The sequence below is a fragment of the Haplochromis burtoni genome, unplaced genomic scaffold (assembly GCF_018398535.1).
Source record: "Haplochromis burtoni strain Fernald_Lab_line unplaced genomic scaffold, NCSU_Asbu1 Contig_160, whole genome shotgun sequence".
Taxonomy (NCBI): Eukaryota; Metazoa; Chordata; class Actinopteri; order Cichliformes; family Cichlidae; genus Haplochromis; species Haplochromis burtoni.
The window spans coordinates 909,178-936,287 of NW_024582521.1; the positions used below are offsets into that span (position 1 = coordinate 909,178).

Here is a 27,110-nt window from a genome sequence, read left to right on the forward strand (position 1 = left end):
CCCTGCAACAGACTGGCGACCTGTCCGGGGTGTACCCCGCCTCTCGCCCTATGACAGCTGGGATAGGCTCCAGCGCCCCCCGCGACCTTGAAAAGGATAAGCGGAAGCGAATGGATGGATGGATAGACTTATTACAAGTGTATTGCCTTGTATTGTATGCATTGTATTGTGTAAAATGACTAATCACTCGCAGTTAAATGTTCAGTTATGATCCACATCACTTACATGTTCAGAGACAAGCATCACTCTCCAATAAAGTCATTATTTTACAGATTTTCTGCAATTTTGTTTGTAGCCCTTAATGTTATTTTCACAACTTCAGCAATATTTTATGTTAAATGTTATAATGAGTAATTCACATTATATTTTATTTCTCTATGTGTTAAACTAATGATTAGCAAACAATACAGCCTGGGCTAAAAAGAAAAAAATCAGTGTTTTTTCCATTTCATGTTTTATTGTTAATGCTCATTTGGTGTCATCATAATAAAGTGCCTTTACAGTTATTAATAAACAAGAAAATTGACTGAATTTCTACTTTAAACAAGGAGCTGGAAACATTCCTCAGGGATTTTGGTCCATATTGAAATGATAGCATCACTCAGTTGATAAAGTTTTGCCAGCTGCACATCCATGATATGAATCTCCTGATAAACCACATCCCAAAGGTGCTCTACTGGAATGAGATCTGGTGACTGTTGAGGACATTGGAGTACAATGAACTCATCGTCTTGTTCAAGAAACCAGTTTGAGATGATCTGAGCTTTGTGACATAATGTCATATCATGCTGGAAGCAGCCATTGGAAGATGTGTACTCTGTGCTTACAAAGGGATGGATGTGATCGGCAGGCTGTGGTTTTTAAACGATGGTTAGTTGATGTTTAGTTGGTACTAATCGGCACAGTGTACCAAGTATCCCCCATACTATCACAACATCAACTATCATTGATAGAGGGCAGGAAGAAGAACAAGCAAACTCCACACAGAAAAGACACTGGATTTGAATCCTGTAAGGCAAAAAGACCAGACAACATTCTTCCATTGTCCAACTTTGGCGTCAGCTGTATCCTCAGTCTCCTGTTCTTAGCTGACAGGTGTGGCACCCAAGGTGGTCGTCTGCTTCTATAGCCCATTTGTGTCAAGGCGCAATGCCGTGTATCCAGAGATGCTCCTCTGCATTACCAACAAGAGGCAGTGGCTCTATTTGCATTTGGAGACAGCTGAGCCGGTGTACCAATCAAAGTACATGTTTATGTGAGGTGATATTACAGAGTACAGACGTCAAGTCTACTTTGTCATGTTTTAGTAACTGAAAAAGCCTTCAGTTATTTGTATTAATGAGTAGACAAAAAAAATCCTACAGTTCATCTGAATAGAAACAGATTAGAAGGAAATTGTGTATTTATTTATTTAATAAACATTCACTCAGTGGACAAAGATAGAGTTAGGCCTCGGTGACTGGACACAGCAGAAGTAAAGTTTGCTTTACTACCAACAGGTTTTGGCTGGAATAATTAAACTGTGCACAAAGGCCAGTTTGTTTGCTTTTTTTTGTTGTTGTTGTTATTTTTTTTTTTAAAAATCTTGTTTACTTTAAAAGTGTACCATAGTGTACATGAACAAATACACTCTTTTCCAAACAGTGCAGGAGTTGTACTACTACTACTGCTGTTCTTGTACTCGAGTACTCTTTAACCTTTTTATTGAATTTTACTTGTCAATAAATTTAAAACCGTTCTCGTTGTGAGTGTACGTAATGAAAGTATCTGAACACGCAGGCACAAACCCTGACGGATTGCGGGGCTGTCACGTGTCCTTGGCACTGTGAACATAAAGTTAAACTTGCGAGGTCACGTTTGATGAGAGTACCTCTCAGTCTCTTGGAGATATATGGAGCTTGTTCTGTTCGTTGTATTACATAACCCTGACCCTTCCTCTGCTGCACCTCGCCTGCTATTTACTGAGCCAGATTAGATATGCACGGGCGAGTCTAAATTAAAAAACACCCATACAATAAATAAAATTAAGTGGGGGTTTTTCTTTTTCTTTCTTTCTTTCTTTCTTTCTTTTTTTTTACATCATTCATTTTTAAGCTGAATCACGTCTTCAAAAAACACAGACACTCAACTTCTCCAAAAAAATAACATGACGAGGCTAAACTGGCCTTCACAGTTCAAACCCCACCCCCTGACACCCCCCTGCTTCCAGGACGGAGTTGGTTTGATCCTGCATGGCGTAAAGTTTCCTTCCGCGTCGAGCACGCCAAGAGTCTGCCGTAAATCCAGGAAAAGAAGAAGAGAGCTGTGCGAGAGGCTTGCACAAAGAGGAGAGAGGCAGTTAAGGTAAGATGCTGAGAAAACTTGCCTTTTATTTGGTTTACGTCGACTAGCGCTCTGTGGCAGTGTGCGGAGACTCAAACCTAAGCGATATCGGACTTACACCATCACTAGAAACCTGTAAGACAGAGCCAATATTACGCTTTTACATCAGATATTAGCTGTAGACTACAGCCGACTACAGTGTTACGCAAACTGAGGTCAACTTGTATAATCTTTAAGCCACGAACAATTTAAAGTAGAATCTGATCATCTTTAAACGTGCAATTTATAAAACTATTGCGTGTCTGCGTTCACCGGTATTTTCTGTAATGTGTTTACAGCCACCTTTGTCACTCTCCAGAACATAGTCAGAGCCCGGTTCCGCTGGCTACTATTTCTATCGTTATTTATTAATTTGTAATGTGTAAAATGGGATTAAGTCTGCTATAACGGAGCTAACTGACACTCATAACTAGTATAACCGGTGTGTAGCGTGACATTACGTGTGGTACTACACACACACACACACACACACACACACACACACACACACACACACACACTCGTGGGTCAATCTGGACTGTCCCACAGCCGATAACGCTTTCGTGACTGAAACGCATATTTATTTTAGGTGAAAGAGCTGGACCGTAGTGATGTCCACATTGAACTGCTTCGCTTTTATCAGATTTCTGGTGTTGTTGGACATTTTTGCCCCAAATTAACAACTCACTTTATGTGGTTGTACTTTTAAACAACCACATAAATCATCTAAGTCAATGATCTTTTAGGGCACATGTGTTTGATATGGGTGAGGATATAGGAAAATAAAAAGCGTTATTCATATAGTTTTACCCAAGGTTTTCTTTTATGACTACATTACAGGTATCTCTGAAGGAGTCACATGCAGGTCATTAGAAAGTTACTGTGTAAAAAGATCACCTATGATGACGCAATAACTGAACTGGCTCCTTGTGAGTTGTAGATGTCTTCTTTCTGTCACAGGAAAGTAAAGCTAACAATAAATACCAAGATTAGGTCGTCATTCTTTTATAAAAACAGATGTGTCAAATAAAAGGTCCAGGGGTCCAAAATCGGCCCCGCAAATCTCCAATCTGGCCCACTAGTGTGAAGGAGGACACAAAATGTGCACAGCAAAATCTCCAGTGTTAAATTAACACTAGAGAGTGTCTATATGGGTCCACACCTCTGATTGTTAAATACAACACTCTTGAGTGTTAAATTAACACTTTTGACAGTGTTATATGTTTAAAAGTAACCTAGTCAGTTTTGAAGATTAACAAAGACTAACACTGAGCAGTGCTGATTTTCTAACACTGGAATATTTCTAACATTTTGAGTTATTTTCCAGTGTTAGAAAATCAGCACTGCTCAGTGTTAGCCATTGTTAATCTTCAAAACTGACTAGGTTACTTTTAAACATATAACACTGTCAAAAGTGTTAATTTAACACTCAAGAGTGTTGTATTTAACACTAAGAGGTGTGGACCCATATAGACACTCTCCAGTGTTAATTTAACACTGGAGATTTTGCTGTGTGGAGGTTCAGTTTTTTAACTTTTCCGTTTTCAGTCCTTCCTACTATCTGCTTTTCACAGTAGATCCACAGTTACAAACTTGAGATTTAGAAAAAACCTTGTTTGATAATAAAACATTCTGAGAGATTAGCTACAGAACTTTTTCTGTTAATTTTATTTATGTATTGTGAATTGAGCCCAAAGAGACAGATATTTTTGTTTGTTTGTTTTTTACAGCAGTATTTCTTTATCACGTAGAAAAACTGATATGTACTGTTGAACTTTTCCTATATGAGGGATTAAACTTCTTTACACTGACAGAAAGCGGATTTTCACAGGTCCGGCTGATTTGAAGTCGCTGTATGTAGCCCATGATGTAAAATTAGTTTGACATCCCTGGTTTTAAAATAACTTTTTGTCTGGCTTTTTACCAGGTTGAAGGTTAATACATGGTTTCAGGGTAAGGGCTTGGCACCGGTTTGTGTTGTAACTTGAGGGTAAGAGGGTTGGGTCAGCATATGTGGCCCTTCCCCTTACACACTGAGTGGAGTGGGCAGCAGTCACTTTTTGGGAGTAAAGGTAAAGCTTTTAGACTAAATATGAGAATAGGTTCATCCAAATGTGTAACTTCATTTTCCACATTGCGCTTACTCAGCAGTTGTAGAAATGAGCAAGGATGTTTAGAGATTTTATGAGTTATTAGTCATATTTGGTGAATTGTCACTGTTTTCGCGTGTCTTTAGCCTGAAGCAAATTGGCATGAGTTTTCTATGTGGCTCCATTATGTAGGGATTTACACACCTAACAAGTGAAAGAGCTTAAGTTTAAGCTGGGGAGGAGACATAAATTTCTTCTGGCTTGCATCAGGAAGGGAAGCTGGAGTTAAAGTAAAAAAAAGTTGCCAAACATGCGTAGCTACCTGCCGTTACAACACTTTGTCACTAAGTGCGCTGCTGAAAGTAGCTTTTTAGGTAACCGTTTTCTTTGTGATAAATCGACCTTTATGTAACTCACTGTGACGTTGAGAGAAGGCGTGGGTTTTGCTCTCAGGTTGAGTTCTCTGATCCTCCCAGGAAGTCACTATGTTGTTGGAGGGTGCCTCTGGGGTGTTTAACTTGGATACTGCTTGTGGAGTTTGTTTTTTTTCTGTATAGTCTCAGTGACATTTGGCTTCTGATAACGCTACCTGTTTGAATAACCTGTTCACTAAAAGGGTTTGAAAGAGTTTATTTAAAATAAGACCTTTAGCTAGTTCTACTTAAACAATCAAAGATTTATATATTTTTATATCTTGGAAAACATCCATATATGTGGATTGTTTATATTTTCCAGTGTTTTTAAAGGGTGTGGATCATTTGGAGCATTTTATCTTCATTAGTCTTTGATGAATTTTCATCAGTTTTTGATTAATTTATCTATGTAATTGATGTTTTCATCTCACTGGAAGTTTCCTAACTTCACATGAACTTATCTGAGATTAAATTAGATGCAATCACACTACAATACTTTAAAGATTTGTAAAAAATCCTTTTTAGGAATTGGTTGATAATGTTTTTTATTATGTTGGGCTGTCATGTGACTTTTATCACCGTGACTCCTGTACACACTGTGATAGGGCTGAGCTACCTATGAAATAGTTTGCTTAATAAACCAGTGACTTGGTGTAGTTTAGTGTGCATGGTAGCACTGAGTGAATGTCTGCAGGGCTAGTTGTTCATTAGCCTTCTTAGAGGATCAAAGAAGCTTAGTGTCATTGTTTTCGGTCTGTGAACCAAACTGAAACCTGAACGCTCAAAGCATTGGGTCCTCTCGACCTCGGTATGAAAAGAGCCGGTGCTGTTGCTGCACGACAAGAAATTCCTCATGCACCGAAGGCGGTGGTTTACAGTGCCACAGTATCCTGAGCCAAATGCAAATCGTAGTTGTCTACTATTGTGTGAACACAAGGTGTCATTGTGTGCTATAATGCATAGCAGGTTGCTTACATATGTTAGCAAGGGTGTTGTCTGTGTGCATTAGCCTTCATAAGCTTTGTTTATTTGGAGTTTAACATGCAGCCTGTTTTAAAATGTGACTTTCACAGATCGATAGCAGCATCTTCATGTCAGTGACATGTTCACTGTAAACCATGGGCCTGCAGTTAATGGGCTGTTTTGGATCTAAATCTGTGAAATCTGTGGTGTGTTGAACAGTAACTGAATGATGTCCCATCCCAAATACATAAAAAATAAATTTATGACCAGAAAAAATAGTCAATTATTTGTTTTTTGTATTGTTTTTTTGTTTTTTTTCTCACTTTAGCTGTGCTCTGTGTTTCCTCACGCAGAGGACCCACATGCCAGACATGGACCCCGAGACCACCCACACCGAGCCCGCAGTGGATGAAGAGGCATCTCTCTTCAGCACCATGGACCTCTTGCTGTTCTCCGTCATTGTCGGCTTTGTAGTTTACTGGTTCATGTCCCGTAAGAAGCCTGAGCCCATTCCCGAATTCAAAAAGCTCGACACACCGTGAGTATCCATCAGCTTTCAGGTTCCATCTGGGACGCGAACACATGACATGAGGTTAACGAGTTGAAGCTCATAAACGGGAGTAGTCGGGGTACTTTAGTAGATCTGCTCAATAGCTTATTTTTATCTTCAGTCACAGTTTTAAATTGTTGTAGAGGTAATGGTGCTGTATTGTAAATTATCTTCACGCGTAGATGCACATTTAAACTGTACAGCTGGACACTCGTGAGTCAAAGTTTTCTTTCAGAAGCCAAGCTGCGTCATATGTAGGCAGATCCTCATCAAGAGCTGCTGCTCTTTCTAGCTGCAGTTGCATTTATGTATCCAGGGACTGGGTCTGATGCTGTTTGCTGAATGAGCTCATTAACGAGGACATTTACTGGGACACACAGATGATTTGTGCTGGTGGATAAACCTTTGGTCTTTAAACTAGAGCAGGGCGATATGGCCAAAAATATTTATCACGATATATATTTGAAAATTTGCGATAACGATATAACGACGATATAATTGATGCGAGACAAAATACAACTCCACAACATTACTAGCGCAAAAAGACAACCTTCCATTTATTTTCACTTAAACAAGAAGCTGGTTTTTATGTACATTAAAGCTTTATAAAAATGTAACAGTGCAAATGCAAATTCCTTGCTGAAAGTTTAACCAAAAGGCATTTCCAGTAGAAATGGGCTGACATATCCTGAGCATAACCATGTATAATATCCACTGAAGTTAAAAAGAGGTGCTTTGCAACATTAAACTGCAGTGTGCAGTACGTATTTTTCGGACCATAAGGTGCACGGGATTATAAGGCACATTAAGCGAAACAAAGCAGTCAGATAAATCAAACTTTATTAAACTCATTCTTCTTGCTTCCTCCACTTCTGTACCATTGATTCATTAATGTTGAATTCTCTGGCAGCTGCTCTATTCCCATGTTGTTGCAGTATATTAATGACTAACCTCGTATTGTGGATGGATTATCTCAGTTGTTCTCCTGACTGAAGTTTGGTCCGTTTACAGCATCCTGCCATGCGATTGCATTTGTCTCTAACCATGAGGAACCTTCACGTTAACTTTTATAAGTGGAAAAGTGTTAGTGTTCGTCCTCCAGCTTCACTGTTTATGTTATGCTAACATAGCTGTGTCGCTAGCGATCACGTAGCACATCATTATATACCAGCTAGCCCAACTTCAGTAACCCTACAAACGTCACTGCTGTTTAGTTTCCTGTCTTCATTTATGTTGGAAGTGATAGCAGAGCTGTACGTTTGATTTTTTTCAGAAATCTCTCAGTCAGAACATGCAATATCATGCTTAGGTAACTAGCGAGCTAACTTCCGCTAGCTTCCTGCTAACTTCTAACTCCGTTAAATGTAATAACTTTTGTTTTCATGGATGCCTGGAAGTTAAACTTTATAGTTACACCTGGTAAAGCAGCAATGCTGATCGTTTTATTAAAGATGAAAGAATTTAGACAGTTTTTAACTCTCAGTGATGCTGCAGTGTTGTTTGACCTGAAGCATACGGAGTTTAGGACCCAGATTACTCCCAGATTTAAGAGCATCTTAGTCCGACAAATACGACAATAACGACGGCCGCTTGCATGTTCTGCAAAAAAATGTGCTTTGTTGTGTATCTGACGGACAAACACCAAACCAGTTCCACATCACTGAAGTTGCACCATTTTTACAAACCAATTCTGGTTCATCTGTTTCACTCAACGATCGGCCATGTGCGTATGAAAACAACGGCACTGCGCATGCGCGTTTTACTCATATTCTATCGCGATATTTCATTTTCCTATCGTTGCCTAACATTATACCGGTATTATCGTGAACGGTATAATATGGCCCAGCCCTACTTTAAACTAATCATGGGTCTTGTGTTGGCAGAATTCGGCTTCTTATCACCTTAACCTGGCAAAAAATGTATTGGACTATATTGCATAAGTTATCTGTGTTATATGCCATCTTTTTTGTTTTGTTTTTTTAATCTTTATCTAGGAACTTATTGTTTTTTAGACCTAATTCTAAACATTTAAAGATTGATATGAATTTACAAATGCACAGTGAAAATGAAGATTAAACATGGGCTTCTTTTTTTAATTTGTTTTTTTATTACATCTCTTCAGGTATATTTTAATTGGGTATGATACTGACCCAAAAAGCTTGATTGGTTGTCAATTACAATGGGTCGATACACGATCCATTCACTGACTCTCAGTTTGATCCAAATAAGGCCTGGTCAATTAAGGTATAATACTGGTGCAGTTGACTTAGACCATGACATTTCATTCTTTGATTGTATTCATCCTTGGCCAGTTTTTATTGATTATTTTAGCAAACTTATATTCTTATATGTATTTATTTCTTACATTTTATTTTATGCTTAGGAAACCCTGTAGTATGTTGTGAGTTCAGCATATTTAGTTTATCTTTCGGTTATCTGGAATCACTTACCCTAACACTGGCAATCAGCCTAAACAGTCACACGAAGCCAGTTATCAGATCACTAAGTTAACCCAGGGTTACCTTTACACGTTCACATGACCGGGGTGGTGTTGCACCAAGTAATCACTTTTAAGGGGTTTTTCACATATGACTCATTTTCTGCAGAAAACGATCCCTATGAGCGCCACCTGCTCCAGAGATGTTATTAGATGGTGATTAAAAATCTATAAAGAGCATAAAAAAACTGCAACACTGTTGTAAAAAGAACAAGAGATGAATTGCTAGTGTACAGAGCAATAAAATAAGCACTTTAATTCTGTTTAATTATTTTATGGCAGAGTGCGTTGTCTGTGCTGCTTTTGATTTCTAAGGTGACGGCTGCGCATTAGATGTCTCAAACTTTAAACTGCATACATTTAAACGTTGAAGCTTACTGTCCCATCTTAAAAGTAAAAAAAAAAAATCTTTTAACTTTGCTTAAAAAAAAAAAATCCTGATTGAGGTTGTTATAATTCATGCATGAAAGAGCTAACAGATATTTTAAATAAAAGAATAAGTGAGAACGTGGTGCTTCCAGATGATTATAAACTGAAACTTAGGACATAACCTGACAGTTTTAGTTTTATTCTCTTAATTGCAGACTTGCTGCTGTTTTTAAGGGCTTGGAAGTAAATATATCAAATGGGCTTACTCTACATACAAATTTGACATGTCAGCAAGTACAGTTTGGATGTCCTGTTGTAGGATCATATAATTATAGTAAAATAAAATGATCAAATGTTTGCTGCCAACAGAAAAAACACAAACCTTAGATGCAGCTGAAAAACTTGACACGTTCTCTTCGCAGGCTTCTGAGGGGTCTTCTACGAATAGTGACTCTGTTTTCTAGAGAATTGATTGGTCTGCAGGTGGGATTTTCATACCTGTTGCTCTCTAATCTGCAACATAATCTATTCCAGAGCAGGAGGGCTCTATAGCGATATACTCTGCTAAGAAGGGAACCACCTTCCTAGTACAGAAAACCCAGGATTAAGTCTGGATAAGCTATTATCCTGGTTTGTAGTTCAGGTGTCTGATGTTTCCTCTCACAGGATGATTTCCAGCCACTTCCTCACATACTTCAATCTGATATTAGCTGTGTACTCGGTATCTGCACATAGAGAGAGAGAAATTTATATTAAAAAAAATCGATTCAGGATTTTAATGAATCGATTTTAATCGATGAATCGATTATAAAAACCCACCCCTAGAAAAAATGTATTGTAGAGCAGCTGAGGACTCTCTAGTAAATGTTTCACTACTCGTGACCTTTGTTTTCTCTCACCCTCTCCTTTCACACAGTTTCTGTCCTCCCATAAACTCACCCAGGCGTTCTGTCTGGCTTCTCTTCTGAGCCCTCCCTCCCCACTCTGTTCACTCCAGGTACAAGCCTGTGTGGGCGTTCCTCTCAAGTTACATCCAGTTGAGTTAGGGTCACAGTTGAAGTGATTCCATCCGACCACAGCTGTTGGGGAAGGCTCATTCATTTTCTGTAGAGACTACTCACTCTGCTCTCCCCCATGATGGCGTAATGGAGGCTTGGACTTGCCTTGCACCGGCCACATTTTTTTTTTTTTTTTTTTTTTTAAATGCTTTTTGTCCACTTCCAGGCATAAGCTTTATTTTTCTTTACTTTATTTTTTGGTGAAGGGGGGAAAAAAATAAGAAAATGAAGCAAAAGGAAATCCTGACCATTTGTGTTAAAGCAGGAATTTGGTTGGAAAGGAGGTAATGACCCCTGGAGAACATGTTTTTGTTGAGGGCGGGCCTAAAACCCTCAAAGCTGGTCTCTCCTCCCCTTAAAGGGGCAGCGATTGCTTAACTGCTATGAAGGGTGCGTAGTTTTGTCTCTTTCCTGTGCTTTTGTTTTTGGCCCTGAACCCATTTTGAAAGTTCCCTGGAGAACGAACTAGGCAGGCGTGCCAAGTTCCCTTTTGTGAGCCCTCTCCAAAGGTGGAAAGTTGAGGCTGGAGACAAGCAATCCATTCTTTGTCCACAGTTAGTTTTTTTTTTCTTTCTTTTAAATCATCCCCACCGCTGCTTCTTACCCTCCCCTCGTCGTGGGTGCGTGTTTGTGTGTGGGTGCGCTCTGAGCTTGTTCCACCATTGGAGGGCCATGTCACAAATGAAATCCTTTTATGATAAATGAGGTTGCCATGGAAATGACATCCCCCCCCCTTCCTCTCTCCTCCTGTTAGGTGGGGGTAGGGGATACTTCAGGGGAAAAACATACCATTCATTGCCCCCCCTCCTCTTTTCTCCTTTAGTGGTCCACTGAAGAGTTGCTCTGATAACCAGCCAAATTCTCAGATTGGACTTTTTTGCTCCTAACACCTCTGAGGCTGGAGAGGAAAAGGGGCGGGGATGAGCAGGAAGGCATTTTCAGCCCGAGATCGCTTCAGTGTGTTTGTGTGTGAGTCAAACGTGTGGGTCTGCAGCTCGGCTGGATTTTATGGGAAAGTCAGTTTCCCACCATTGTGTTCTCAGCGGTTGCCAGACACTCTAAAGGCTTGTAAGCTGCTGTGCTCGTGCATGTGTGTGTCTGTGGAGTTGTGTAGAGCTGCTGGTTTCACAGAGCAGTACAGGAAGAAGCTGAGTTCAGATTGTGTTTGAAGCGTCTAAGGGGAAGTCGGGCCGCTCTACAAACCTGTAAATATCTCTCTGACTTTTTGGGCTGGTGTTACTTTTCCATCTCACACCTCTGGACCGTCCTGCCCTTTTGATTTTTTTATTTATTTTTTATTTTTTTCGAGCGTGGCGGCTCCCGGTGTTACCTAGCCAGCAGTGCTAGTGGCAGTGGTGAGCTACAGGGCTGCATGCCATGGGCTGCGTCTTCTCCCTGCCAGAGGACAGGAGAGATGCTGCTGAGAGGTCAGTGACATGTTTGATTTACTGCTTCAAAGCATGATGCAGTGTGTTTTTAATACTGCTTACTTGAAGGATGATGTAACATTTTTTGTAACATTTGCCACTGGCTGCCTGCTGATTAAGCTGATAGCACCGACCACATTTGGAAGTAATTTGTAAGCACTGAGTAGTAGCTTGTTTTCAGTTAAATCTCTGCACACAAAGCTTGGCTGTCTGTTTCAAGACGTTAAAGCGAGTGCTATAAGAAGCTATACGTTGTTTCTGGAGGTTATGTAAGACGGAGATAATATCTATTTGACTGCAAGTCCAATTTGATTATTGGCTGCTCTGTTTCTTGTTTTCCCTTTACCGCACAGGTCACTTGCACATTTACAGTCTTGTTTGCTTTAGTTCTTTATATCAACTTTGCATACGGCTCGGTTTCCATGTTACTGGCACATTTAAATAGAAAGGAATGGAAATGCATGTCATTCATTGGTTGTGGTGTCATAAGATCAAGATCAGGGGAAAACTTCCTGGATTGGTTCTTTATCTTAATTTCTATTTGTGCAGCTAATTACTGAGCAGGAGGTTGGAGGTTTGTTTTGACACAAGGAATGGTAAAAAAAAAAAAAAAAGGCCTGTATTTATATAGCGCTTTACTAGTCCGTAAGGACCCCAAAGCGCTTTACACATCCAGTCATCCACCCATTCACACACACATTCACACACTGGCGATAGCAAGCTACATTGCAGCCACAGCTGCCCTGGGGCGCACTGACAGAGGCAAGGCTGCCGGACACAGGCGCCACCGGGCCCTCTGACCACCACCAGTAGGCAACGGGTGAAGTGTCTTGCCCAAGGACACAACGAACGAGACTGTCCAAGCCAGGGCTTGAACCGGCAACCTTCCGATTACAAGGCGAACTCCCAACTCTTGAGCCACAATCGCCCCGTGGCTCAAGAAGCCAGACTTCCTTGCATTTTATTTTGTTGTCGTCTCAGGCGATAGTTGTCCAGGTTTTTCAAGATTTTGGGGGGTTTCGGTCATTTTCAATCCAGTATCTGTTTCTGACCATTTTCAGAGGAATGTTTTTTGTTTGTAAGCATAATAACACGTGGTAGACATCTTCACAAAGAACCAGTTTTGTTCCCATTTCTTTAGTTGACTCTGCACAAAATGCCAATAACAGTTTGACAGATTCCGAAAGAGCTAAAAATTGGCACGTGCTCTGCATTGTGTTAAAAATCTGAGAGTACTGGGTAAGTGGGTCTAAACAATACCTATCTACACAAGATGTACAGCATCTCTTATGGAGCAAATCCAGCAAAGACCTGACACCGAATCTGAGAGATGTTCACTGAAGAGTGAAAATCGGTGGCAGGTCTTTGGATCAAGTCATCGTCATTGTATTAAGGAGGAGGTTGAAAGTGATGCAGTGAGTGTCTACGGCCATCCTTAAAATATGGTCGAGGCTCTGAGGCTACGCCTCAGCTGGCTAGTAAATCCACCACACCAGTTGGTGATTGATCCTGATCGTCTCATTTTATCTGATATTATTTGTGTTTTAGGCTGCAAGGGAGATTGATTCATAGTCACAGCCTTTGCTGCGTGTGTATATCTGATGTATTATAATGTAACCGGGCGCTGCATTGACTTTGAACTCCCGTAACCTTGCTGTTTTGCAATTTCACACAGAAATCCTTCCTTTTGGCGGGTGGTTCAGAACTGATAACACGTCTAACGGATCCTGCTGAAGCTGTCAGGAAGGGTTTCGCTTCAGTGCAAAGGCTTGTTTTTAAATTTTGATCAGCAATTTGGTTCAGAGGAAAAACTTTTTTTTCTCCTTTAATATATAATTACACGTTCAACGTTAATCCCACACACACTGCAGGGGTTAGGTTCACTGAGGTTGTATTGGGTTTTTTGTGCCCTTTGTTGGGAGTACAGTGTACTTTGGAAACCTGTCTTACGTCATAGAGTTTGTCAAATCAATATGTTGCTGCTCAGTGTTAATGGCTTTGCTGTAGGTCTTGTCCTTCTGAATCATGGAAATCGAACAGTGTGTTCATCTTGCATTAGTATTTATGCTCGTAGTCATGTGTGGCCTGCGTATTCCTTTATCAGTGCAGATGTCCACTCAGGGCTTTGATGCTGAATGAAGCTGTGCTGCCTTTCATTTTGCTGCGTGCTGCTGTTTTTTAAGTGTTTCAGTCCATTAGTGACTGACTTGGTCAATATGAACCCAGAGTTTAAATCATCTGCTGTAACACATTATATATTGAGCACTGTGTAATGAATGCATCTGTGGGTCTACAGATGATTGGTCTGAGCAATGCTTGTGTAATTGCCTTCTCACTGATGTAAGGATTGCATCAACTGAGACTGGTGAAGACTTGCGAAACATTTCTTTTTAAACTGTGTCAGCTTACAGTAAATGCATTACTAAGCTAAAAAATGTGTCCTTAAGTAAAACAAAAATCCCCATCTTTAAAAATAGTCAGTATGAAACAGAAATGAGAAGCCTTTAAGTAATCGAGTGAAGTGACGCTGCACTGAGTGTCATACACACTTAATTCTCCTCAAAGTATTTAAGTGGTTCTGCCACCCTGCGTTGTTGGGTGTTTTACCAACACCTCCACTACCCCAGTATCCACCTGTAGGCTCTAAGTGTATAATCGTTCCCTATTTCCGTAGGTAATATTTGCTCAGTGACGAGCTCAATCTAGATGCCGGCCGCGCCTCCCAGAGGCTTTTCTTAAAGGGGGGTTTTTCCTTCCCACGGTTGCCAAATCTCAAAGGGGGTCATGTGATTGTTGGGGTTTTCTGTTTTCTTTGCATTATTGTAGAGTCTTACAATAGAAAGCACTTCGAGGCACTTGTTGTTGTTGTTGTTGTTGTTGTTGTTGTTGTTAAATATGCGATGCAAATACAATTAAATTCAAACTAAATTCAAATTCTGTTGCTGTAATAAGTCATTTTAATACATTATGTTTGACTCATTTGTGATGATAAACCAAATTCTCCTTAGCATGTGGGATCCTATATTTTTAGTTTTGTTTTGTTTTTTCTCCGCCTGTTTTTGTGTTGCGTTGATGTTATTTTTGACTCTGGGCAGGGCAGCATACTTACAGATTCGTTTTCGTGTGTTTGTGTATCATGCTGGACCAATCCTCTTCCGAGAGTCATCCTTTAACCCTTAGATGCACACGTGGGGTCAAAAATGACCCCATGGGTTGTTTTTCTTCAAAATCTTTAAAATGCAAAGTTGTAATTTATTCATATTCCAGGTATTCCTCATAAAATATGTTTGTAACATGAGGCCATTTGCATTTTATTTATTTTTTCATTAATTTATAAAAAAATGCAGTTTTTGTATCACTACCCCACTCTTCCACAAGTGGGGTCAAAAATGACCCCAAGCATTTTCATTCTTAGCAACTCTGACTGTCCCACTTACACTTCTGATGGATCAGGGATTAATTTTTACACAGTAACATACACGATTTATAGTCAGGGCTGCACATAAGTGGTCCGCAGGTGCGCATTCGCTGTCAAAATAAAAGTATTCCCGGAAATTCAGAGAATACTTGCCTCTTTTGTGGTGGAGGAACACCAAAGTAATTGCTTACGGAGCTTGCTTTTTTGACATCTTTAAGAGTTCTGAACAAATGTCTGTCCTCCTCCAGAACATCTAATGTACACAAACGAGCGTCCCAACTTCTTATCTGGTGCGCGTCTTTTATTTTGACAGCAAATGTGCACCTGCGGACCATTTATGTGCAGCCCTGTTTATAGTTTCCTGTGCATTTCAAACATTGTCCTTTCTGATTTTTTTTATTTATTTAATATTTAAAGTAACATGGCTGCTATGAGGCCAGCTGTGGACCTTGGCCTACAAATGATCCAGGACGGATGGGATGAAGAGCCCATCGGAGGCACTGACTCAGAATCTGACATCTCAGATATAGAGGACCCTGACTATTGTCCCCCCCACTGAACAAGGCCAGTCAGATACAGAGGAGTCCTCTGATGAGGAAATGAATATTTAGTCTAACAGAATGAGCCCCTCTTACTGCTCTAGCCACAATATTCTGAATTAGTCGGCCAGGGCTTGCACCTGGGTCTAGTACTGTCTCCCCAATAGATGCATGGAAGATGTTCATGTCTGATAACATAATAGAAGAGGTTCTGACATGCACAAACATGGAGGCACGAAGAGTAGCCACAGACAGGGGAAAAGAGCGGAAAAATGTAATCAAACATAAGCTCCTGGCCTTCATTTGATTGACCATCCTTGCAGGAAATGAGACGAACTGGGATGTACCAGTCGGTGTGCTTTTTGGGAGTCCTCTGCATAACCCATTGTACAAGGCCACTATGTCAATTCAAAGATTTAAAGATATTTGCAGTTTCTTGCACTTTGATGACAAGAGGACCAGAGCCTATGGACTGAAAACAAACCACATGGCAGCTTTCTGCTACACCTGTTCTTGGTCAACTGCAGGCAGAAATTCATGCTCGGTGATTGTGTTACAGTGGCTGAACAACTTGTGCCTTTCAGAGAGAAGACCCAGCTTCTGCAGTATATGCCGAGCAAGCATACAAAAGTGATACAAAAACTGCAATTTCTTAAAATTAATGAAAAAGTAAATAAAAATGCAAAGGGCTTCATGTCACAATCATGTTTTATGAGGAATACCTCAAATATGAAAATATCACAACTCTTCGTTTTAAAGATTTTGAAGAATAACAACCGAGTTTATAGCAAAATGCATTGTTTCTATTTGGGGTCATTTTTGACTCGTGGAAGAGTGTAGGTACTGGTAGGTTGTGCATCCAAGGGTTAAGGCAGAACACGGCACATCGGAAATCTTTCAATGTGCAAACCTACATTCATCTGCCACTTTATTAGGTACACCTGTTCAGCTGCTCTTCTGTTTCTTGAACATAACAGTGAGTTCACTTGTGCGCAAGTTTCCAGTTTTGTTTTGTTTTTTTTAAACCATGTCATTAAGAATTGATGCTGTTCTGAAGTCAAAAACAGGTCTAGCTACTGGCAAGGTGTACCTAACAAAGGGGCCACTAACTGTATGAATGTCCTGTCTCCAGCAGGTTTTGCACTCATGTCCCAAACATCCAAAGCTTCTGGCTGCTACACAAATCTTTGTACCCACCTATTAGATGTATGAGGTCATGCTCGTGAATGTTGATTCAGTTCAGGTTTAGAGTACGTGTGCAGCTGATGATTTAACTAAGGCTTAAAAAAACAAAAAGTACTTTGACCTCTCCAGCTGTCAGCCATTTGGAGGACAGAAAACTTCCTGTAATTCCTCCATCAGCTTCTTTGCAATGGTTGTTACTGCTAAATGGTCTTCAACCTTTGTAAAAGGATTGTCGTCTCTGCTTATTTGTAATTGTAATATTTCATTATCTCTTCCAGGACACCCACCACAAGAGAGACCAGTTTCATTGAGAAAATGAAGAAAACCGTAAGTAATGCTACTTTATCAGATATATTTTAAAATAACACTGTATAGACGCGTGAGCTCCAGACTTGCAGAGTTAATGTTGTGGTTATTCACCAGCTAATAATTATCTTTATGGGCCCTGCAGAGTAGTTTTGTTGCCTTCTTGCGTAGTGGATGAAGCATACAATAACTGTAATGGTATCCCCGCTGATGTGACCACATTAAGCTCTTGATTTCCAAACAATGTTTAGACTTTTGTGGAACTGTTTTGTAGCCAGAGCTGAGCAAAGGCTGGGGTTTAGTTGATGTGGTTTTTGAAGAGAATAGTTCAGATACCACCGTGGTGGCAGGAAGGATCTTTGGCCCCCACTGAGGTTTAACTTTGCCCCCGTTTTTGTCTCAGCAGTCCTGAAGGTGGCAGTTTATTTTATGGCACAAATTTACACATGGGGATGTTCATGCAGAAGTCCTATAGTTCAAACGCAGGTCTAAGGATGCATTTTATGTAGATTTAAATAGATTACATACTTCGTGATGTAATGCATTTACATTATGTAATGTAAATGATGAGTACATATCTTTGTGTGCAGGGAAAGAACATCATTGTGTTCTACGGGTCTCAGACGGGTACAGCAGAGGAATTTGCTAACAGGCTGTCCAAAGACGCTCAGCGTTACGGCATGAAGGGAATGGTTGCTGATCCAGAGGAGTATAGCATGGTAAGTATTGCCAGTGAATGAAATGCACAGCACAGTGAGGATAAATGCAGTTATTCTGCATTGTTCAAACATGAAATGTTTGATTTTAACGATTTGTAGTGAACCTTCTCTTTCCTAGATAAATAAAACATGTACACACCTCATCACATCAGTTGTTCCAGTCACAGTTGGATGTAATGTCTGCTTATTGAGAATCAGTGTTTGCATCCATTTTAAACTTCAGCGTCTCCGATTCTCTCTCGTTGCAGGGGGAACTGTCCCGTCTGTCTGAGATTACAAACTCACTCGCCATTTTTTGCATGGCCACCTACGGAGAAGGAGACCCAACTGATAATGCACAAGACTTTTATGACTGGCTGCAGGAAAACGATGATGAGGATCTCTCCGGATTAAACTACACTGTGAGTTTTTATGCTCAACTTTGGCGCGTGTAAATTCTGTCAAATTAAAAGCGACTTCAGGAGAACTTCTTTGTTGAAAGTAAAGTTTTAAAAAGTGCAACGCAGAGAGTGAAATGGACGCTGGGCAAGATCAGTGAAGTTTGTCGTATGTTGGACTGTTACTTCCTACCAGTCGTGCTACACTGTCAAGATGGAAAGCAGAGTCAGGTTATAAACTGACCTTTGTAAAGTAAAGAATAATAAGTGGAGATGATGACGACGATGATGATACTTGGAATTTGAGTCGCCAGCTACACAGCCTGGATTTGCGTCACGCTGTTCATGTGTGACATTGTGTTATTGTTGGGACTCGATGTCCTCATTTGAGTGAAAAGTTTGAAAAACTTTTTTTTTGTAACGAACTTCTTGTTTTCACTGTTGTGTATATTTTGCCATGTGTGCAATTTGAGGGAGCAGGTCAAGTGGAGGACAAAATAGGAAGTGGCATGCCTAAAAACTATCCACAGTAGATGAACAGTATCTGGAAGTCATGACTTTTGATGATCACTTCCTGCACTTGTTTCCCATTTTCTTTGCAAAATACGAAGAAGTGAGGTGTGACTCAAGACTTTTGCACATTCCTGTGTTTTGGTTTTCATCAGTAGAAAACCGGTCGGACATCTGCAGTGATCTCACAGTTGCACGGGATTATTTCGAGCGTGTTATTTTTGTGGCACTGAACCAAAGCCGGGTACTGGCCACTCTTCATTGTGTCCCGGTCTGTTTTCAGGTTTTTGGTTTGGGCAACAAGACGTATGAACACTACAATGCAATGGGGAAGTATGTGGACAAAAGGCTGGAGCAGCTGGGAGCAACACGCATCTTTGATCTTGGTATGGGAGATGACGATGGCAAGTAAGTGACTGATGGAGCCTCCGTGCCTAAAAAGAAGTGAGCTCCACATTTTTGGGTGGTGCAGCACTTATTGGGGGTTGAGATAGATTAGACCATTTAAGATGCACATTTGAAGACTTTATCAACCTTTTTAAAATAATAATGCTTTTTTTCGGCTCTTAGTTTGGAAGAGGACTTTGTTTCATGGAGAGAGCAGTTCTGGCCGGCTGTCTGCGAGCACTTTGGAGTGGAAGCCTCAGGAGATGAATCAAGGTGAGTTCAGGGACAGTTTGTGCCATGCATCATCATTTCATTATTTCAGACTTTTGATTTTGCAATTGTGCAACAGTTGCCTTGAGACATTTTTACCTTTCTCTCGTCCTGCCTGCTGTTTTTTGTCCTGCTCTAAAAAGAAACTACAAAGACAAAACACAGGATGACTTGCTGTGATTCACTCCATATTGAATTGTTATGTCTCCGCGTGTGCACAGCTTGCAAACTGTAGTTTTTGTCTCTCAGCATTCGGCAGTACGAGCTGAAGGAGCACACTGACATCAACATGAACAAAGTGTACACTGGAGAGATCGGCCGCCTGAAGAGCTTTGAGGTCCAGAAGCCGTGAGTATCGTAGCAGAAACTAATCACTGCAATGGAGACCGATCATTCACTGCTAGCATTTCACCTGCATTTATGACAAACTCCAGACTGCGTACAAGTGACCCTTTCTGCCCTCTAGTGGTTAAAAAACCCCAACCCTAAACTTTTTACTCTCTTAGAAATAAATCTTTTTAATACTTAAGTGCTGCTCTTTTATTCATAGGCCTTTTGACTCCAAAAACCCCTTCCTGGCTCCAGTGACTGTCAACCGCAAACTAAATAAAGCTGGTGACAGACATCTGATGCATTTGGAGTTGGACATCACAGGCTCCAAGATCAGGTGAGGCTGGATGGGATAATTGCTTAGTAAACCTTTATCTCCCTGATTTCATGCAACGATGTGCACAGCCCTGATGTATTTTCAGCTTTATGAATTCAGCTCAAAGTCTGAATATTTTTTTTCCTCATTCTCATTTCAGATACGAGTCTGGAGACCACGTTGCAGTTTTTCCCACAAACGACTCTGCGCTGGTGAACAAGCTGGGACAGATACTTGGGGTTGACCTTGATGTGGTTATCTCGCTTAATAACCTTGATGGTATGGCATTGACAGACCCAAAGCACCTTGACCTTACCAGCTCGTCCCTCCCACAGTCTAGTGAAATCTACCCTTGATATTCAAACTTGCTGTATCAGCTCACTTAATGTCTGAGTGACAGAGTACTGTTATATTATGTAATGGCAGTAATTTAGCGGTAGTATAAATACTTAAGTTAGCTGTTGTTATAAAGGTCAGTTGTGGTGAATAAGACTGCTCGTTATCACTGAAAGTTGAGTAATAAGGCTACAAATGTGAAACTTGCTCATTCAGACCACGTGCAGTTTATTAATACAACAAAAACTGGCCTATAACCACACTTTAAAGCTATTTTACCACTAGTGTGGTAGAAAGATGAACCCATAAATCCACTGAAGATGCCCAGATACATTTTAAATCTTTTTCTGTTAGCTGTTGACCATTAAAGTGTTTTCAGAGTAGTGTCCTTGCTGTTTTGTGTTTCAGAGGAGTCCAACAAGAAGCATCCGTTCCCCTGCCCTACCACCTACCGCACGGCCCTCACTCACTACCTGGACATCACTCACCCTCCTCGCACCAACGTCCTCTACGAGCTGGCGCAGTACGCCTCTGATCCCAAAGACCAGGAGAATATGCGCAAGATGGCCTCCTCCTCACCCGAGGGCAAGGTCAGTAATGGGTGGTAGTTGGTGGTTCGGGGCAGTGGCGGCATACAGCATGTGTGGTTGCCTGCACGTGCCTCCCAGAATCCATTTTGTAATCAAAGATCGTTGCGTTAAGTTCTTGCAGATATAATTATTTATCAACTTCCTTGTGCGGACGCCAGACAAGCGGGAGTCCAGGGACAGACCAAAGGTTTTTCAGTCATGAGGGTCTGAGGCTGAGTTTTAATTGAAGCCTGGTCGGTCGAAGAAAAGAATTAAAGAGCTTGGACCTGACCGTCCAGAGTTAAATATTCAGCAGCAGTCCACGGATCTTGGGAGACGGTATACATGGACATTCTCCAGCACGCTATATGACAAGCGCGGTTGGTTAACGGGGCGTGGGGTGAGCAGTGCCTTTTGTTTTCCGTGTCTGCTGTGTCAGAGTCCTCGTACTGAAAGGTTGTGGACCACCACAGTTTTACGGGACTTAAAGCACTTAACAGAGAAGTACAAAAGACTCGAGCAGTTGTAGCCACTTGGACAATAGCGTAGTTTGTTTTTTTTCCTGCATTGGTGTGACTGCAGTCACTCTCAGATTATCGAAGGTTTGCAAATGATTGCTGCCTAATTTATAAATGCAGACAGATTGCCTTCAGTCTGAAAGAGTCTGTCAGCGTAACTCGAGGAAACGTATTGCATGTGATGGCCAATTTGACCCCACTCTTGTTTTGTTTTAAATAATTCAAATTTTATTGAATTCTGCATAAAAACGTCAAAACGGAACAAAGCAGTTCAAAGACACTGACAGAGAGAGGTATATAAGGCTGTTTGTATAATAACTTCTTGGGTGGTAATGATTTGCAAGTCGTCTGGTTCAAACGAAGTTATATTTTCACTTGTGAAAGTGTCTCAATCTTCCTTGGCCATCTCATTTTCATGATTAAGCCCTCCCCAACGTCTTCTCACAGACAGCAGTGTTCAGTCCGCGTTTTTAGTGTCTGAGTTTGTCACGAGCTAAGAATGCGTTCTCATGCTGATTGTCACATGGCAAAATTCCCCCCAGGTCTAGTGGTGGTGTTAGAGTAGCTGTTATCAAGTTAATGTAACAGAAGCTGGATCACAAAGCTCATATGAATTGTTCTCTGCTTATTTGCAGGCCCTCTACCAGAGCTGGGTGTTGGATGCCAGCAGAAACATCCTCGCCATACTGGAGGATATGCCGTCACTGAGGCCTCCTGTCGACCACTTGTGCGAGCTGTTGCCCCGTCTCCAGGCTCGCTATTACTCCATCGCCTCCTCTTCAAAAGTAAATCCATTTTCTCTGCAGTCAGTAGAAGGAGTTAAAGTCATATACTTCTGTTTTAACGTTTATTAAGGAATTGAATAAGCCGTCTGATTTTTAGGAGCGAGCTGTTATTAACTCTTCTCTTTTATGCAGGTTCATCCCAACAGCATCCACATCTGCGCCGTCGTGGTCGAGTACGAGACCAAGACTGGCCGCACCAACAAGGGAGTTGCGACCAATTGGCTGAAAAACAAACTGGTCACGGACAATGGGCACAAGTCCACCGTCCCCATGTACATCCGCAAGTCTCAGTTCCGCCTGCCGTTCAAATCCACCAACCCGGTGATCATGGTCGGCCCTGGGACTGGAATTGCTCCTTTTATGGGCTTCATCCAGGAGAGAGGCTGGCTCAAACAGCAAGGTATTTACGGACTAATGTTGTCTAACCTTGACAAGAAACTGATGAATGAACTAGTTATAGTAAGGAATTTCTATCTATATTAGCATGTTGCGCTATCATCTATCACTAGTGCAAACCTGGAGAGTGTATCCAAGGTTACTTTCTGTCAGTATCTATGTACGGATGTCCCCTAAATGCCTCATACGCACGCAGTGAGCTAGGAAGAGGAACATTTTTAATTAACATTTGCTTTGCTCTGTGGCTGTCATCTGATTATAGGAAAAGAGGTTGGAGAGACCGTGCTGTATTTCGGCTGCAGACATAAGAACGAGGACTACATCTACCAGGAGGAGCTCGAAGGCTCAGAGAAGAACGGAGTCTTAACAAAGCTGAATGTTGCCTTCTCCAGAGACCAGGACCATAAGGTACAGCTGCCTACGAGACTCGGAGTGGTGCATTATATCAGATTTCCTCTGTTGACAATGTCTTGTTACATCAAAGTCGGGAAATGTACCTGGATTGTCTGTTAGTAGTTGATGTGAACTGCTTCTTTGGTAAAATGAAAAATTAAGATAGCAGAAAAACATTTGATTTATCAGTTTAATCGGGATCCCCGTTAGCATCAGTCTCAGTACCCTAGTGTACCCACGCGACACGTGACATGGCATCAGATCGGCGAGCACAATGGCTCCATTACACACAAGCCAACATCCTCAACACATTAACATAATGCTAGCTGCTTCTAAATATACAGATGTCACTTACTTTCATGGAGAGAACATAAAACTATAACAGGACACAGAAAGAAGCGTTACACATTGATACAGTACAATAATGATTTTTGTGAACGCTTCCTCTCTTCCAGTGTAATGTCCCTTTCGCCATATCCAATTTACAAACGTATACAAACAGGATTCTAGACTTGAGTACCTTCCCGATTAAACTCATCACAGCACAATCTTACTCGGATCAGCCCAGATTACCAAGAAAATTGTTTACATTCAGTTCTGTCTGGTTGTTTAGCTGTTTGTAGATAAATACACTGTTTTCTGTGCAGGTTTTTGACACACACATATAAACATTGTTTTTCTGTTTTTTTCAAAATGAAGGTGTACGTGCAGCATCTGCTGACCAAAAATAAGGAGCATGTCTGGAAGTTGATTCACACGGACAACGCTCATATCTACATCTGCGGGTAATTACCAGATTTCAGTTGTTACGTGTGTGTGAGAGAGAGAGAGTGTGATATTAAAGTATGCAGAAGATGCCACTGTGGTTGGGCTCATCTCTGATGGACATGAGATGGCGTAGAGGGCGGCGGTGGAGAACTGTCTTGCTGGTGCTCAGAAAATAACCTAATGCTGAACGTCCTTAAAACCGAAGCGACAGGTGGAATCTGTGTCCACCTTTAGGTTTCTGGGCACCCACATCTCTGCTGATCTCACCTGGATCCACAACACCAAGTCCCTGGTTAAAAAGCCCCAGCAGCAGTTGCACTTCCTCAGTGTCCAGAGAATAAGCTGACCTTCTACTGCTCCTCAGTGGAGAGCGTGGGTCCTACTGCTTGGGTGTTTGGTACGCAGGGGCCACTACTGAGAACAGAAAGGCTGCGCAGAGGGTAATTAAACCTGCCCTCAGCCAACTCTGGTGGCCATCACCAAATCCTCCTGTTTCAGAAAAACTAGGGCCATCACAGGTGACCCCTGCACCCCGCCCACCACCTGATTGACCTGCTGCCTTCAGGTCAATCAGGTCCCAAACCTTCAGCTTTTTCCCCTGGGCCATTCAGACTGTTAACAAACACTATGTTAGCTCGTTAGGTGAACTTTCACACTGTGGAGCCAGTCAGGAATTCTGCACTACATGGAAGTGATGCAAGCCTGGATTCTCTTTAGCAATGTGGCGCCTCCTAGTGAAATAGTTGTGAAAGTACAGTAAAGAACTTCTGTCTTATTTGTCTTATATGCATTGCTCACTGTCATTTCTTTCCTGTTATAGAGATGCAAGAAACATGGCTAAAGACGTGCAGACGGCTTTCTACGAGATTGCGGAGCAGGTGGGAGGCATGACGCGCACCCAGGCCGTAGATTACGTGAAGAAACTGATGACCAAGGGACGCTACTCACAGGATGTCTGGAGTTAAAGAGCCTCAAGCCTGGCCTCACTTTGTGCACATACAGTAGTAGTTTTAACGTTTTTTATCGTCTGCCTTGGCCTAGACTGACTTAAAGAAACAAATGAATCAATTTTAAACCTTGTGTTCGTACTCAACCTGGTTCACCTTGACAGCGACAGCTAACTGAAGAAAATGAGGCAAACTCTACCTCAGTAGATCTTACTAAACCAATAGAGCCACCTCCTTACTTTTGTTTGTGGAAAGACAGCTTGTGTTTTTTGAGATCCTCACACGATCCTAATTGTTTCAGCCCTGTGCTTTCCGGGGAGTGTAAAGAGCCTCCCATTTATAAATGAACGAATTGGTGTAGAATCCCACCCGCTCTAAATTCTTAAATCATGAGTATTAGATGCACAAGAGTGTCATTTGATTTTGCTTAAATGTTTTATTTTGTTTTTGTTTTTATTAGCCTCAGATTTAAGGTGTCACACCACAGCAGGTGTGTGCGCGTGTGTGTGTTGCAGTGCAAACACTCGGAGTAGGCTGAGACATGAATGGACGCTGACTTTTCTCTCTGAGCTGATTCAGTAGCCGTTTCCTAGCAACAATAAATATCTAAAATGTTTTTAAAGTTTTTATTTGGTGTAACAAACTGGCATCCCAGGTACAATTGTGTGTTTACCTTTGTGTTTTGACAAGGGGGTTAGCCTTTTATGCAGACGTTGCTGTTCATTTGAAAGAAGAATGGTAACATTTCGAGAGGCACTGAAAAAAAGGAGACGATCATATATTAAAAACCATGAGATTATGTGCTTTTCTTTTCTTTTACATAGAGAAAATAAATATTTTTAACCAGTGATATTTTAAAGCATTTTGTATGTTAGAGCCTGCCTCCCATGGGACTGTTGTTTTCTGCGATATTCACCTAAAAGCAGAGGATTGTGGGTTCATTGGGTGGCATTGGCAACTCTAACACGATAACCACCTCTGTTTGACTTTCTTATACTCTTCTGCGCCTCTCCCCCTTTTTGTCTGACCACACCTGCGCCGCTGCACGCAGAAGGTGGCCAGACGTATCCGAACATTAAGCGTGTTCTCCCGTTTCAGTCCGTCAGAGCTCGTCACGGAGGTGTGGGGGAGTTTGAGGTCAGTCAGGCAGTGGAAGTGCAGTGCCTTTTTTCTTTTTTTGTGATGCCTTATGTATGGAGTTGGCAGTAAAGTCGGGATACTTCATTGTATGTTTATTCCTTCTTTCTTGCTTATATTTTGATAGAAAGAAAAGTTCATCTGAGACACTTTACCCAGTGCTGTCACTTTTATCATTCCTCTTTACAATGTAATCATTTGATTATATGGAGGCTTGCTTTTTTTAATTAATAAAAAGTCTGAATAATTTTTGGAGTTTTGTTTTTCTTTCTCTCTTTTTTTTTTCAGGGGGGTTCATTAGAGGTATGTAAGGATTCCTGAGGCGCCTTGCACACCTTTTAGCAGGTGTGATTCACTCTGTTTAAACCAAATTCAGGTAGGGCTGTGCGATATGACCAAAATCTCATATCCCAAAATAAGAATTCTATCATCCTGATAATGATATAAATCACAAAAATGTAACATTTTCTGTGAATCTCGGGCAGCTCGTCTTGCGGGAAGTGTTTCCAGCTGTGCGTCATGTAGCTGGAGTCGAGTGTTTTAACCATTGACTGTTCTACAGTCAATGGCATAATACAAAGTGATGGCGAAACCTAAAAGACGGTGTCATGTCTGCTCCCTGAAGCAATCTCATAACAGTTTCAATCTATTTCAACCCAGTTAGCGCATTTCTGTTATGAAGTTTAATAATTTTTTGGCAGTAAACTTTTAAATCCTTTTATTATGAATATCACATTTTCAGATTTTCAAGAGAGACCAGACCAATAGGGCAGCAGAAATCACAAAAATAAATAAATAAATAAGAGTTTTATAAAGATTAAAACAGTAAAAAAAAAAGAGAGACTGGAATGATTATGATGTATAACACAGAATATGTACAATAACAGAGTTATAAACACACCTAGAAAACACATGATACTTTTTATTTCATCTATAACCTCTGTGCAAATTTTGTTGACTGCAAAGTGTTTATGAATATGTTTTTAAAAGCTGGTTATCTGACTGTCAGTTAATAGCAATTAAAAAGAAAGCTGATTTTTATTATTCCTAAATGGAAAAAGTCCATTATGAATTTTTGTTATGAATTTCATTTATCAATCCACCTCCTCACTGCTCTTTCCCGGTGCAGCAGCCAGAGCTGGATCAAGCAGCCAGATGGCTTCTGGAGGAAGACTA

The 27,110-nt window shown here is 41.0% G+C and overlaps 1 protein-coding gene across 2 annotated transcripts; it reads left to right on the forward strand.

Annotated features, from left to right (window-relative positions):
- Window positions 1–2,208: 2,208 nt before the first annotated feature.
- Window positions 2,209–26,181, forward strand: porb (P450 (cytochrome) oxidoreductase b). 2 transcript variants are annotated; one of them, XM_005933138.2, is made up of 16 exons: window positions 2,209–2,343; window positions 6,181–6,365; window positions 17,149–17,197; window positions 17,767–17,895; window positions 18,144–18,296; window positions 19,066–19,190; window positions 19,353–19,442; window positions 19,689–19,787; window positions 19,990–20,106; window positions 20,246–20,364; window positions 20,830–21,011; window positions 22,144–22,293; window positions 22,426–22,693; window positions 22,952–23,097; window positions 23,782–23,867; window positions 24,671–26,181. In XM_005933138.2, exons 2-16 carry the CDS (start codon window positions 6,190–6,192, stop codon window positions 24,813–24,815), a joined length of 2,034 nt encoding a protein of 677 aa, XP_005933200.1. In that variant the 5' UTR covers window positions 2,209–2,343; window positions 6,181–6,189; the 3' UTR covers window positions 24,816–26,181. The 2 variants fall into 2 exon arrangements, with proteins under 2 accessions (XP_005933200.1, XP_005933201.1); XM_005933139.3 differs by lacking the exons at window positions 2,209–2,343; window positions 6,181–6,365 and adding an exon at window positions 10,512–11,728.
- The last annotated feature ends 929 nt before the right edge of the window (window positions 26,182–27,110 follow it).